This window comes from Larus michahellis, chromosome 7, assembly GCF_964199755.1.
Source record: "Larus michahellis chromosome 7, bLarMic1.1, whole genome shotgun sequence".
Classification (NCBI taxonomy): domain Eukaryota; kingdom Metazoa; phylum Chordata; class Aves; order Charadriiformes; family Laridae; genus Larus; species Larus michahellis.
This window is the reverse complement of record NC_133902.1, coordinates 41,195,839-41,212,077: the sequence shown is the minus strand read 5'-3', so window position 1 is coordinate 41,212,077 and position 16,239 is coordinate 41,195,839. Positions and strand designations below refer to the sequence as shown.

The following is a 16,239-nucleotide window of genomic DNA, read 5'->3' as shown; positions in this document are numbered from 1 at the left end:
TTAATATGACCATGTTATACTGCATTACTGATTTAGCTGTCTAACTGCAGTTCAGCTGGAAAGAATACTCAGTGAGAATTTTGCTTCTTGCTAAGACTCTTGGGCATGAAATAGAAAACTTAAATGATTAGCTTTTTGCTATTCTTCTATAAAATGTAATAAATGGTCTCAAAGTTAAAATCCCTATTTCCTGCATTTTAATCCATATATTCTTTGGAGGAGGAGTATTGTTATTCTTCTTCAGTGTATAGATAATGAGATATATGATGTGTTGGACATTCAGCTCTGTCCTGCAGTACTGCAGCTAAAGCTATCGAGAGACCAATTCAGAATTTGTCTAGTTTACATTACACTTCCTTACTCAGCTCAGTAATAATACAATTTTTCATGAAGCAAAATTCATAACCTCAGGCCTGGTGTCCCAGTAGGGACTGGAAGGGTCAGTGGAAGCTTTCCTGGCATACTGTTTATGGGGTAAAATCTTTTGTTTGAAAGTGGGCAACCCCTGCTTTGCGTAGGTATGGTGTCAGAGCAGATTAATCTTGGCTTACAATACTAAAACATTTTTGAGACGCAACTAGCTATTTACTATAAATAGACAGATAATGTTGCATTAAATTCCTTATGTTTTATTGAAGTTGAAGACTAGATTGCCAAGTTCTCCTTAATGCTGAGTCAGAGATTTGTGTAATTGTGGCTTGCTAAGAGCAAATGAGGAAAGCAGTTGAGTCTGAGTCACAATTCCAGGCTTACGTTCCACCTCCTCCTTTCAAATCTTGCTTCACTGAATAAGTAATTTGCAAGTGAGTTAAGCTGTTGGTTGCATTTATTCTCTGTGCTATCTCAGCTAACCCTCAGAGTTTCTAAATAGTAGAACTCAGTCCAAAAATATACTGCAGATAAGAAAGGACACTTCTAAATTATTCACAGATGTAGTTATCTCCAAAGTCCCAAATTCAAATGGACTTTTCTTGCCTTCTGAAAGCCTCTTTTAATGCTGTCTCATATTTTGGGAGATCAAAGGAGAAGATATTTAGAATTCATGGAAATAAAATGTTTTGGTTAATAGTTTTGTGAAAAAAGTGTAGGAAAAAACCTATCTTGATAAGAAAAAATAATAGCCTTGCTTTTCCGTAAGTATTGAAATGGTAAATGTTAAAATTAATGGAAAATTGCAATTCTTAAACACTAAATGCCATCATATAGAATTTTGTGGCGAGGGAAAAAAAAAAAAAGGGAGAATGAAAATTGGTTCTGAAAAGACCTTAACAGTGACAGTCATGGTTGCAAATTTCCTGCTCCATGAATACAAACTTAATTTTGAAAATAGGGTATTCTAGCAAAAATGTAGTTGAATAAGGATTTCTTTAGTAACACAATAGACTTATGTGGCGAGTAATTCCCCTGTCTGTTCTATGTAAGCCTTCTCTAACAAGGAAGGAAAATCATATTTGGCCTGAGTATCGCCTTGCTACAGTGAAGGTACTACTCAGACTTCTAGTGATGAAAATTTATACTTACATACTAGACAGAGTGGCAAAATCAGAGAAATGCCTACAACTGAGAGAGCTATACTTTCACTACAATTTCTTCAGTGGTTTTAGCATTACTGGTAGATGCTATGTGCTATCCCAAAGTCTGTTTAGCTGATGTCAATGCACACGGGATTCCTGGTTTCCTGTCCTGGTCACTGCAGAAGGGTAGCCCCAAGAGATAGCAGCTGGGAGGTGATAAAGGCTCCTCAAAGAATTGCTCAGCCAGTTTTTGTAGCATCTCTAGTAGCATTGTTACTTTCATGCTGATGCAGAGAAGTAGTTATCCAGAAACCAATATCTGAAGCTGCTTTCAGTAAGTCAACCAAAGGGAAAAGAAATGGTAGCTGGTCTCAGGTTCCCTAGCTGGGAGCTAGATTTACCTCCTCTAGATTTGGACTTTACAAAATCAAACCAAAAGAGCTACATGCACAAAAGGTTTACACAAGATAAACTAAGGGAGATGTAGAAACTGTCAGAACTGTTTCCTGGTATGACGTACCACCTGTCCTAGTCTGAGAACTAAACCAAACTCTGAGCTGCCCACGTTCAGGTACAACTTGTTAACTGTGGTAGAGTGTTGGAGAAAATCAAGTTCTGTATAGTTTTATCATAGTGGATGACTGGTCTGGCTGTAATATGAAACATATGTTAGTTTTTCAGTATATAAGGTTAAAGAATACAACACAGATATCCACAAAGATCAACCAATTCTAAACAGAGAGAGATTTCTTTGATAAGGACAGGTAAGGTAGATCGATTATGACAGATTATCCTCCAGACCATGGGTTAATTCAGCAATACTTTTGTTCTGAAATTTCCCCAAACAACGAGAAAAATTGCTTTCACAAAAGGAACACAAGGCAGCTCTTTGCTGAAAGATTTTCTGAAAATTGAATGCCTACTGTCAAGGAATTTTCAGGATCAGAAATAAAGACACAGTCAGTTATTGAATTGCCTTTCAAAGGCTTGGAAATGCCATCTAACAACTCATGCAACAGACTGAAGGAAACAATTTCTTTTGAGAAATGGAATCCCTAAACACTGACCGTCTGAAATAGCAGCAAATGCTTGAATGTACTCTATGCAAACACTGAGGCATGTGATGCTACCTTATTTTTGGTCTGGGCTCAGCAAGCCTTAGGACAGAGAATTACAGCAAGAGGCAATTATGTTTTTCTTTCATTTCTTTTCCCCCAAATGTAGAGAAGCATACATAAGTGGATCATTTTCTTGCTCTGCTCATTAAGTAATCTTCATATCTTTTCAGACAGGAAAAGGAAGGCATACCCAGTTATTAACTTTAAAAGCTTAAATTTCTAATTCTTAGATACTGCATACACAATTTTTTTTTTAATCCTCCAGCATGGTCTACTTTAATTTTGGCACTTCAGTTCTTCCTTTAGTTTTCCCTAAAATTTAAGGTTGCACTTGCGTCCTATCAGTATTAGTAACAGTAATCTTCTTTATGTTTCCTTCTAAGTGAGGAAGTTTTATCTCTGTGCTGGTGATGGCACATTTTTGTCCTCAGGCTACACTTCTCCTAAAAGGTACTATTGAGAATGGCCAAGAGAATAATTTGGCTCCAGATCCTCCTGTCTACACATAGGCCTTGGAGGTAGCCTGTCAAAGCATGAAAGGAAGGGATTGAAGTCTCTGGCTACATGTAGGTCTATGCTGCGTGTGGCTGACCAGTGAATTTAGTCTGAATAATTTTGTGAGGGTCTCTCTCAAAAGACAGAATGATTATAACTTTGGATGTTAATATGAACCTGTACATTTACCTGTCTGGTTTGCTTTCTGTATGTTGATAGAGATGTAATTTTATTAGATCTTATTCATTATGTTAAGACTATAGGAGTTAACAGTGTTTTTGGAAAATGCCACAAGAAAAAAGAATCTTTTTTCCCCTCAGAAAGAGACTTTACTTCTTGCATTTCTATTTCTTAGACATAATTACAAGTGGAAAAGAAGAAAAAAGTAAATAACTGCAGTGAAATAGAATAGCAAGCATCACAGCAAACACTATATGTAAAGAATTCATCAAATAGCACAATATTTTGCTTTCTTGCTAAGAATATGGTGGGTTTTTTGGTAGCTGGAAAAAAGAATTAATTCCATCTATTAGATCAAGTTATCAAGAAATTCTTGACCCTTCATGACCTTGGTTGCCAGACTTCATAGAATAAAAGATATTGCTTTTGTCTGAGACAGGAAGCCTGAAGAAGTTCTCTTTATGTTTTAACACTGAATTTATATACCACTACCAAATTCTGCAGCGTGTTTTGTCTCATATATTGATTGAAATTTTTTTATGCTCTGCATACAGGAACTTTCAGTGATAATGAGCTGAAAAGTATCGCTACGTTTGGATTTAATAGGTCATATAATTATACTAGATTTAATAGTTTAGCTGTTATATCTATAGTTTTGCAGAATTAAGTATTCAGAGAGTGCGAGCAAGAGCCATATTTTGACTTGCACTCTTCTAGAATTATATAAAATGTAATGAGATCTTGAAATAATAGAACCAGAACAAAGCAATAAAAGGACTTTAGTAGATAGAATTTTAGAAGATAGATTTACCTGAAGAAGAGCCACTCGAAAGGTTGTTATCATCTGAAATACAATTAAACTAGATTTACAAAAAGCTTTAGCTTCAGAAGAAACAGATTCAAAAAATAAACAGACTATTAAGAAAAGGAGGTAGAATATCAAATTTCCACACATTTTAGAAGCAAATTCAGGTAGCTTGAATTCATATACAATATATGTAATCTGCAGAAGAATTGTTCTGAAAGTACATTGCCTTTTTATTTGGAAAATTTAAGAACTATTCCATTAAGAAGTACTTTGATAATTACTAAGTTTGTTGCATAGATCAATATATGTTTCAAACTACCAAGTTTTAAAGTTGGCTAAATTTTCAGACAGAAAACTAATGTAGATGTATCCAGACTAACGTGCTATTTCTCATGAAATGGAACTTCTAATTTCTTAGTGATAATTTCTTTGTTAGAAAATGCCAAGTTTTTTTGAGGAAGAAACTTATTGAAAAGTTGAAGAATTCATAATCTTTTTAGGAATAATAGGCTTTATTCACTGACACTTGTTCAAAGTATAACCTTAGGAAAATTTCATATTCCTCATAGGGCTCACTTATTTCATCTCTTCATGGGAAGAACTCCTCAGGACTATGTGTCTTTGCCAATTGCTTTCAGGTCTTTGAAATGCCCACCTTGGCTGGATGCTATGGTCCTTAATGTAGTCAAGTAATAATGATAGGATTTTATGTCTGAGATATAAGACACAGTGGTGGTAAATCTTCTTAATTTTATCTATAGATTTATTTTGTTTGCTTATCTTAAAATAATGTCTACTCCATGTTGAATAATATAAATAATAAAACATATTCCTTATGACCAGTGTCCATCTGAAAGCTTCTCAAATCCATTTAAATATTTTTTTCTGCTATGTAGTAGAGTCCTCTTTGTCTAAGCTTGAGATACCCTGGTAGTTTTGATTGCTCCCTCTCCAAGGTTAAAATCTCTAATGCAATTTAGCAAGTGCACAGATGTGTTAAGTTCTCTGTGCCAGTGCTTATTATGAATAATAGAGACATACGTCTCTCTCTTCTATCAAAGAATGATGCAAAACTCACTGCCTTTATACTTTCCTGAGGCTACGTATTAAAATGTGGGATGCCTTTGCAAAATCATTATGAAATGGAAAAATTGTGAGGCTTCAAGTTGCCTCACAGAACCCACCTGTTTTAAATGTCCAGAAAAGAACAAATAGATAGGAGACCTGTTAAAAATGAATAAAAATATAGGACTGGAAGAAACCTCCTGGATCTAGTTCAATCTAAGAAGCCTTTTCATACTCACTTCTCACATTTACTGTGTATTTATTTAAATAGCAAAGGGAAAATTTGCAGGGTGTCTGCATAGGCAGAGTATTGTCAGCTTGAGTTCATTTTCTTGTCCAGTGTGCACAAGTTACCTCCACTGAAAGCTACCGAAAGCTGTGTCGTTCCCTCTTTTTGATTTGTAATCTCTTTAAGCAGAGGTTGCCTTTTTTTTGTTGAATGCTTGTACAAGATGGAGCACAATAGCTCTGTGATCCTTGCTGGTAGAGGCTGTAATGCAAACAGCTAATTACAGTGGCTAGAATCCAGGGAGGCTTGCTTTCTGATCTGAGCCCCAACAGTAACTGTCATGAGGAAACAGAAATATAGCCACCCCACTTGTATTTTCTCTGTCTGTAAAAGACGACTAATAGAACTTATTTATCTAAATGGCTGTTTGGTTAATTAGGAAGTTAGGTATTTGTGGAGTGCTTGAAGGTGAAAGTAACAGAGGTTCTTCTGTCTCTTACTGGCAATTGCTGTTTGGCTATATTCCTTTGCTAAGAGTTCAGCACTGACTCAGTTCACCTAACATTCACTGTAATTTACCTTGGAGACAAATACACATATTGACACTGGGGTTGTCAGAACCATGCTGCTGGTTGGCTAGATAGAAACCTTTGCCCTCCTGGACACAATTTTTCTTGACTAGCCCTCACTTATGATGAATTTGCTCCCAGTGGTGCAGCTAAAAATAAGACCCTGGACAAATGTCTCATTACATTTTGGGCAAAGTTGGGAAGTTACTGTTGCTTATATGTGCCACATTCTATGTGCAAACTTGTATGTATCAAACAGTATACAATATTTCATGACAATGTTGTTGTCCAGATATGTTTAGAAAAAATACACGCTTGCCTCTCACTAAGCTGCTGTGCTCTACTTATATAGCAAAGTGCTCTGCACAGAGGAAAACAACATTTTTTGAGTTAACTGTTTGACTTAAAGGAAAGGCCTGTTTTGAATTTCAGTTGTGCTTGCTTGACTTGTAACTGCAGTGAATACAGTGATCTCTATTCTTGAGATGTAACTCCATTGCTAGGACCACGATAGAGCCAAACCTGGTGAAGTGTAAGCACCTTGAAGAATCTCCTTGGTTATAGTTTTACCCATTTTAAGAATATTATTAGCCTGTTTATTTTGTTTGAACCTTAACAAAAAATTCTGCATTTATTATATGTATAACAGATCCTGTAATTTCCTTTATAGGAAGAAACCCAAGAAATTATTCCAGGGTGTCTTTAATAGGCTTATAGATTTTTAAGTGATAAAATGATAAGACAATCCTCAAATATCCCTCTTTGGCAGAACACGATTATATATTTAATCAAATAACTTTCTGGGCTTTCTCCCATGAGGTAATGAACACTGTGTTAGGGAACGAGTATTAGCTTATAGGTTAATACTTCTAGCTAATAAAACTTGTGATAAAGTTACCTCATCTGGCTTTAGCTATTTTAGCATACATATCAATGGGAGTTTTACTTTAGACAGGACTGGAGTAAATGTTAGAAAAAGCACTTATAGGTCAGTAAAAAAGCAGCATGCTCTAGGTGGGGCAGAAAATGAAGACTGCTCAGAATTAAAGTTCTGAGAGGTTTTTCTCATCTTGTGGGTGTGTATACTTTACAATTCCACAAATGGTCTACTTTAGTAGAAAAATCATAGCAACATTCTTCATATTGAAGTCAGTATCCACAAATCTATGACTTTCTGTCAGTGTGAAATGGCTGCTGATTTTCTCTGTGTTCAGTCCGTGTCATGATTGATTTTGATATTTTGCAGTTACTAGCTTTACAGACACAAAGTATGTGACAGCTTTGAAGAGCAGAATCAGGTGCCAGTAGCAAATATTAAGTTATACCACTAGTTCTTTAAATTTCTGTAATGTTTCTGTAAGGTAAATTTTTGGAACATTTGACAAATTTGGGAATAAAATTGGACACTTACATTCCTTTTCTCAACAGATGATTTGATAGCCATATTTATATACAGAAGTTATAGTGGCTTAACACTTTATAATAAAGAGTTTAATGAAGTCTGTACAACACACTGTACAGGAATTCTAATCTCATCTTATTTTGGTTAACAACTTTTACTAGTAGACAAATTTAAATGATAATTCAGTAGTGTTCACAGGGTGTTTTTTTTCCTAAATTGGTATAAAATCACGTCTTCTTAATTTAGTCCATTGTAGAAAATGTACAGAAAACTCTTTTTTTCTTTTATAGTGAGTCTAACAGGAAGGATTTCTCTTTTTCTAAAAGTGCCTTGCTAAATATCCTTTATTTATGCATTATTTCAGTTTGGAGTTGAAAATTTTATACAACCTTGGCAAATGATTAGGTTCATGAAAATTTATGAACAATGCTTTTGGGAATAATTTTTTATTGTCGTTGTGACAATCAAGCGAATGTTAGTGTCTTACTGGTTGTGACCAGTATTTACACTGGTATTGTGAAGCCAGTATCTTCGCTTTTCACATTACTTCCTATTCAGCATTTTGCTGCATATGAGATAGGAGCTTTTGAGCACCAGTCCATAAGAACTGTTACAGTAAGAGTAAAATCCATTTTTAGGGCCTATGTAGCTCAAAACTTTTGATCTTAACACTTTAATATGCTGAACAAATGTCCTTTCACTTAGAAAGCAGGTATTTTTGTCTTCAAGCATTTCACAGATAAAGTGAGGTAGGGTAAAATTATTAAGTGTTTTTTTCTTGAGTGTAGAAGTTAATTTCTGGAATTATAAAACATTTACATGTTCTAAGAAATGGCAACACAAAAAGCAAATGAACTTATTAGAAAAGACTTGAAGTAAGAATGAATACAATTCTCATCTCTGGAAATGAGACAAAATTTAGAAAGAGTAATTGGATGATGAATGGGCATCTATAGTAGAAACCAGTTTCTGTAAGTCTCACTTTAGCTGCTCATTGTACAAATACATCCTCAGTGGGGAAGGGGGTGTTACCCAGTCATGGAATAAGCGCTTACAGAAGAAATTTCCCAACCTATCTGAATATAAAGATGGGACAGATATAGTATTCAATAAATTTTGTTAGTAATTTAAACAAAAAAATATGACAAAAGTTTAGCGATATTTTTTGTCTTTCTCCAAAAGGAGCTATATATGAACAAAGACTTCCTTTGTTTTACTAGTGAAATGGCATAGATTGAAAAACAGAATTGCGGCAAAACACAAAAGCAGTGAAACAGAAAAGAGTGAAAAATCAGTTGGCTGTGATTTAGTAGTTCTTTACAGATGTGTTGCATGCTAGGATTTTCCAAACATTTGCAATTTGATTATAGAAACACTGGCTGGACTTCCATAGAGAACTGATGATAAATTCTTGTAAGGAAGAATAAAGGGAACAAAGGGATCAGCTGAAAGGATTTTTACACTGGTATTGTGAAGCCAGTATCTTCATTTTTCACATTACTTCCTATTCAGCATTTTGCTGCATATGAGATAGGAGCTTTTGAGCACCAGACTAGAAAGAATTTTATTTATACTCAAATGTGGTCATCAGACTCCTGACAACATACCCCCATTTATTTTTTTTGATAATCTATTATTATCATAATCTGCCAAGCCCAATGATAAATCAGAACCTAGCTGTGTTAGCCATTGTAATGGCATATAACAAAAGACAGGATCCCTGTCCCAAACAGCTTACAAACTGTTTAAAATATCTGTCAGTATTCAGCTGGTAAATTCTTAATTTTCTGCCTGTCCAGAACTAAATGTAGTCCCTAAGCTCAATTTAGCAAGTATCAGTTGCCTTCCATAGGTCTTTAATTTGTTCAGAGGGCCCTCAGCCTTTTAACACATTGGAATCCCTCTTTTCTATTACAGCCTTTGAAACCAGAAGGCACTGTGTGTACAACATGAAATGCTTTTTTCTTACATCGTGTTAGATTTCAGTCATGGCAAGTACTGTGGTAAGCGGTCTTGTTCAAAACTGTTAGCTGCAGCTAGCAGGATGGATGCTTTTAGAAAACGGATAGGTTTTTCAAAGTTACACTTGATAAATTTGGTGTCAACTCCTAATAAATCAATTAGAGGAAGAATGGTAGTATGGAAGAGTTATCTTATTTTCTAGGGTCAGGAAAATAACTGTAATCTTTTTGTTTCCTATTGACTTTTGGTCCTTCTCTCCTGCAACCTGACTCAGTCATTTTTATTTGCTCTCATGTTGAAAAGACATTGTAATATGAGAAAACTCAATCTAAGGAGCTCTGGAAAGAAATCTCTCATGATCTGTGTACTTCTGGGTAGTAGATGTTAATGCAATCTGAAATCTTTTGTCTTTTGTCATTAGCTGTTGCTTGTCTTGCTTGTTTGTCAGAGATGTATTGCACTTGTTATATGGCTGGTTCCCTCTCTATTTTTATTCTCTAAATTGGTTGCTGGATTTGAAGGGATTTTGTTTCTTTGCTTTTTTTTTTTTTCCTGAACCAATACCCATTACTGTCCATTTGGTGTGAGCTCCAATGAAAACAGATTACTGACTTCACCTGTTGATATATGTTCTAAATAGAGTAAGATGATGAAAAACGAACTTCCTCACAGAGAATCTGCTGTTTGCCTTTCTTCTGGTGGGAACATGACTTAAAAAAAATGATTTTATGGATAAACAATCCACCTTTTTTGTGACTTCTGTTTTTGTTTATTGGTCTCTCTCTGCCTTTTCTAAATTTCAAGGCATTTGTCTGTTTGTTTTAATTCAAACCCACCGTTGGACTGTACACAATATCTTGCAGTTATTTCTGGATGTTTTGCACATGTTGGCCTCTTTCTTGAGAATTCTCTCTGCCAAGAGGAATTTTTGGCTATGTAGCATATTTTGTATCACCATTCTTCCCATCCTGCCCACATAACAGTCTGCTCTGAAACCACAAGCAACTGGGAGTAAGAGGCAGCCATGTGTCTGCTCTAGTTTCTGCCAGTTTCTGGCATCTGGCTGTACCCACCAGCAGGAAAATGGTTCAAGTCACCTTTCTTTGCCTCCTTTTGCACCTTGATCTTTCTCTATTATGTACTGTGCTTGGAAACCCACCTATTCATTTTTCAGTTACTCTCAACAAGGAAATCCTCTAAGTATGTCAGGTGTAAATACTGTTAAACACAAGAAGGATGTTTTGACTGAGTGCTTTTTTTGTGTGGATGTCCTCTTTAGCGGCTTTTCACTTTAAAATACGGCAAGTGACAACACTTGAAATGTACAGTGATGTATTGCAGATAGCAGAAGAAAAAGCTCTTTTTCAGGACATGAAGCTCTTTCATTCCCCTTCCCCCCAGTTGGTATTTTACCTTCCATTTTTTCAATAAAACCCCATTAAGCATGGACCAGATGAACAATTTTATTTATGTTATAAAATTGTTTTCTACAACCAGGAAGCAAAGTGTTCAAAATTCACAAAATCATGGCATCCTGAAATAGAAACAGAATATAAGTGGGGTTTACTTGATGTAATTTTTATTTTTTTCTGATGCATTTTTATTATTTTTTCTCTTACTCTTTAATGGCATTTTTACGATAACATTACTAGAAAAAGAATAGTGTTTTCTTGGTATCTCAAGGAAAATGAAAAAAACTGCTGTATTGGTTATTTAAAAAAACCCCGCAAAACAGAATAAGAAAAGGAACTATAAAAGCACAAGATTTTAAATATGTATTGGAAATAATATTTACAAAGGCTCTTTTAAAAACATGTGATATTTGGTGAACAATAATTATTTACAGACTGCTGGTTTCCAATGATGGGGATTTTCCTTTCCACAAATTTATACCTCCTACCATTGTAGGATTATATGGACATAAGGGAAGGACTTTGGCCCATCCAGAGTGATTCAGTGAGAGCTCTTTCTCCATGCTTAATGAAAATAGTATTTTTTTAGTATCCCAATTAGTTATAGAAATAAATTTCAATCTTTTAAAAATGTGAATGATTTGGCAATATGATGGGGGGACTTTTTGTTTATGTATTTTTAATAGTCGCAGTGCTTTGAGTGAGATCCTGTGCATTTTGTCCAGAAGATACAATGCAGAAAGTCTAGATTATGAAGAATGGCAAAGACTGCCATCAGAAGGAACCTGGTAAATGCTGTTATATGCACAGCTACAGGCCTGCTCCTTACAATCTCAACATAACTAGTAGAAAAAGTAATACAGCATGTCATCACTTCAGGTAGTACATAGTGCTTACATTGGGAAAGTTCTCCCCTCGCTTCTCTCAGTGAAGATTGTACCCGTCTCTGTCTCCTCTCTAGAGAACGCTGAAGTGTTGATTTAACAATCAGAAAACTTAGGTTCCAGGTCACTTTATCATATTAACATTAAAGATTATTACACTGTGAAAAGGTATTTTCCAACTGTTGCTGAGCTAGCCAGGGGCAAGTGTTAACGCTCACGGTTAGAGCACGCTGTGCTTTACTAAGAGCTTGTACAAATGGGGATGTGTTCTGGGAAATCTTGTAGTAAGAGGAGATTACGTGAGTGGAGATGCAAAGCAGAAAGACTGTGTGCTGTTGCTGCAGAGTGAAGGTCAGCAAAAGAACACACGTTGTGCAGATAGTGTGACAGAAAGCTACGCAGCATAGCTGTATAAGAAGTGGACTTTTGTTTTGTGTAGATTTTTCTGATCTTGACAATACTTACGTTCCAGAGTGGAATGAAAACAAAAGCATTTCCTGTATATCCAAAAAACTCCACATCTTTCAAGCCAAATTAAATACTTCAAGTTGATAAAATCAGGGTGTTTAATTATGTTTTTTTTTTTTCCACGTTTCATATTTTCTAGTCTAATTTAATCAAACCTACCACCAACTATTTTTTATTTAGAAAGGAAAATAGAAATACCCAGTTTTGAATAGGCTAATGTGAAATATTTGGTCTATAGCATAATACTTTTTTTGCAGTTTTCCATTCATAATCAATTTTTGTCAAGGGTAATGCACTTCTGGAAATGTTTTACTTTTAATGCATTTATATTTTCTAGCAGTACTCACAAGATCCATACTGTTAGTACTACCAAAGATTTGATAGATTATCTCGCCAACATTGTAACAGGTTTGCTGCATTTAACTTCTTATCGTTTTGAAATGAGGGGACTGCATCATTTCTTTGGTATCATTATTGCCCAGGTTAATGACTCTCACAGCTAAGAGTAGAGGTAAGCAGAGAACTTTCAATGAATAACTTACGATTTACAAGTTTGGATGGCAATATTGGCTTGCACCTCTCGGGAGATGCCACATTCTCGTCATCTGTTACATACTCAAAGTTAATAATAAACATCATTGCTACTCCTTCTTGATTTTTCACTGGAATTATGTGGGTGTTGCAAATGAAGGTAGATCCTGCAGATAGAGAAAAAAAGAAAGAAATATATAAATGAAAGGAAACTTCATTATTTTTTCACTCCAGTAATTCCAGTTACACCAACAGATAGTGAAGAATATTTCTTTTAATTTAATGATTGAACATCAAACACGCTATTCTTTAATTTAAACAGGAACATTTTCATAGAAAGAAATACACCTTTTGATAGATTATTACCTCTTTTAAAAGATATCTCCTTTAAAGTGTCAATTTTACTTTTTTTTTTTCCACTAGAAGTACCTATATAGAGAGACTTGCAATATGTAGACATTTCGCACCAAAAGTAGCAATGCGAACAGTGTTCCAACCACAACACTAGTGAAGAGAGCAGAACACCATTCTTCTAAATGTCAAACATTCTTCAAGCTTTTGGTTCTATTACAACAGGATGAATCGTGCATTAAATATTTATGGGTGTAAATATATCACTATTCTTATTTTAGCTCTCAGTCTTTTGGGGGCTGTATAATGTTGCTTAGGTTTGTGTTAAAAATGATATTTGTTATTGGATCCTATGGAGTTTTATATTCTATCACAAAAAACATCTAAACAGTGGTAATATTTTTCAATAATCTTCAGAAGTATTTGACTTAACTGTTATATATAATTTGAAGTATGAATTTAAAAGTACCCTAGTTTTCATATATATGGAGTATACCCAGCTTATACTGAAATGAATAGAAGGTATAATTTCTCAACACCTCTGGTACTCAGGGTGTTCTTGTTCAAATGCCTAATTACAGATTTAAAGAACTCTTTGTGTTAATTCTTCCAGTATAACTCTTAAGAAGTTTCATTTGACAAGGTCATTAGTTTTGATTTAATTCCTTCTATTAACCTAACATAACATAGTGGTTCCAAAAATAATGCTTGCTGTAAGCAATACAATAATGTGCTAAAAGCTTCATGCAAACACAACTGTGAGATGGTGTCTTTCCATGATAACTAGGGACTGGTTTAAGGGACATCGTCTGCAATTTATGCATTCAAATGCAGTAATCACTGAAACTTGACAGGCTGTGCAATTTGACAAAAACAATCCTGATTTGTGTTACACAAGAATAATTTTTTTTTTTTTCTTTTTGCCATCGAGCAAAGAGATAGTAAAGATTTATATCATTATGACCAAGATCAAATTCTGGCTCCTCATATTTAATGTAGTACTTGCTATAATGTGATATATATGGCAGTTTGAGCTATGTATAAAATTGACATGCTGGCCTTTCAAGTTTTGCAGCTGTATCTTCAATCCATTTAATAAAACAGTTAAGCTGTGGCACTTGCCACAGTTGCCATGGTTACAAGCTCAATGACTTTAGTAAACAGAAAATAAGCAATTTAAGACTGTTCCATTAGAGCTAAAAATAGAAGTGCTGCAGGCCAAGCATTGCAACACAGACTGGTTAAACAGAGGGTCTGAAGAGAATTTAGAAATAATCTTTGTGGTTTTAGCTAACTAATAAAAATAGATATTTGGTTTAATCAGTCAAAATTATACTTATTGATTCACTTTGAAGGAAATACTATTTCATGATATAGACTATGTTTTGACATGCAGATTTATAGGTTGAGCATATATCCCCCAATAGGACCCCTTTAACACAAAGGACTGGAAGTGGGGCTAAGCTGAGGAGTGCATGGCTTTGAAGAACACTGAACTCTAGTGCATCAAATGTTTATCAGTTTTTGCAAACAAGGTTGATGAGGAGACTCAGACTTCTCTAGAAACTTTCCTGCTTTTGAAGGCAAGGGTGTTTCAGCTTTTGAAATGCTTCCCACAGTGCTAAGTAATGACACCATCTCCGTTTATGTAGAACATTCCACCCTCAAGCATTTGCAAACCCCATTTGTACTGGAGCTAGAGATTTGCATCTCTGGGGAGATGCAGAAGCTGTTTAACAGTCCACAGCTTAAGAATGTTGCAAAAAGAGCACAGGGTTAAAAATTTAAGCTGTATCTAGAAATATTTTGGGAACAAAGAATGGAAAAGATTCATATCTGGTATAATTCGGTGTAGTTCCTTTGAAGACCAACTGCATGAGCAGGCTAATGGGTCCAGTGTAGTTCATTAGTCTGAAGTTTTTCCAAGACACCTAGGCTTTTTAAGAGGCATAGAATATTTACATTGTGCGAATGACTGGAATTGGGATTCTGTAACTTGAACAAAATGCAGCGCCTGTCGCAGTCACTGTTAATGTTTGTCTTTAGTACAGAAATTACTACCTGCTATACACTTGTCAGTATCTATCTCTAATGAAGTTGCAATAAGGAAACACAAAATACAAAATAACAGGGAAGACCCTAGTGTGACTGAAAAATAAGAGTTGAGTACAAAGAAAGAATACTAGCAAATTTAAAAGATAAGCTTTGACTTTTTTCAGTTGGTGTCAATAAAGAAATATTAAGAAGTAGCTTCTTTATAAAGAACCTTTAGTGTAAGTACTCTGGCATTCCACTGCTCTTCATTGCACTCAGCATATTTTCCCTGTTTTGTCTCTACACTGAATATTTCGAGAGTAAAAAATGCTTCTGATGAGCAATAAAATTGTAATGAAGTTTCTGGAATTTGCATTTCTCATCTAACGACACAGGGCAAGTGGATGAGATAATCAGAATAATTATGAAAATTATACCTTTATAATTAATAGAGTCAATATCCAGCAATATATCTGCATTTTCTAAAGATTACGGTAGAGCAGTAATCATGAAATATATTTATCATTGTTGGCGGTGATGAAGAAGAAAAGCTGGATATTTTCTTGTCAACTTGAATTCCATGGTTGTAAGGGCTTGTTTTCTTTTGTCTATGGCATTTTAAAGACCACTCTTTCATATAGATAAATTAGTGGCAAAATATCCATACGTGAAGAAAAGATTCTGCTCCCCTATATGCTGTGTGGATATGATGTGTGATTCTGTAGTTATGTATTCAACATTATGATTTCACAAGACCAAAAAGGCTGGTGTGAAACAAATAACTACGAAAATATATACGGAAGCGACAATAATTGTTTAGGAAATAAAGATTTAGGATATATTAGGGTTATATAAGGATATATTGCACCATTTTAGCAATTCTGGTGAAGCAAAGCCTATTTAAATATCTGGCTGCATAGTGTTTAATGTTGACTTGTTTCATGAAAGCAGTACAAAGCAGGCACATCAAACTAATTAATCTGGTTCATAAAATCTATTTACCTTTCCAGTGATTTCCTATAGAAGATTTTAGGACAGGTTTTTATCAGGCTGCATCTTCTAGATACAACTGCAGTCATTTATTTGAATTGTAATAGCTCCATTTATGAGCAATTGGGAGAGGACAGTACAATTAATACAACAGTGAAGGCATTCCAAATGACAAGAGCCTCCATTCTCATATGAAAAACTCTGACAAGCAAACTTTGAAAAATGAC

At 34.9% G+C, this 16,239-nt stretch overlaps 1 protein-coding gene across 8 annotated transcripts in view; it reads right to left on the bottom strand.

The window, feature by feature from the left end:
• The window catches only part of KCNH7 (potassium voltage-gated channel subfamily H member 7), a 239,499-nt gene that overhangs the window by 84,129 nt on the left and 139,131 nt on the right, over positions 1-16,239 (bottom strand). For 6 of the 8 annotated variants that reach the window (XM_074594958.1, XM_074594965.1, XM_074594959.1 and 3 more), the window contains exons 3-4: positions 12,649-12,804; positions 4,119-4,151 (exon numbers count right to left, since the gene is read on the bottom strand). In XM_074594958.1, the coding sequence (XP_074451059.1) occupies positions 4,119-4,151; positions 12,649-12,804 (189 nt within the window). The remainder of the gene's footprint in view (positions 1-4,118; positions 4,152-12,648; positions 12,805-16,239) is intronic. The other 2 variants (XM_074594964.1, XM_074594963.1) reach the window with 1 other exon arrangement.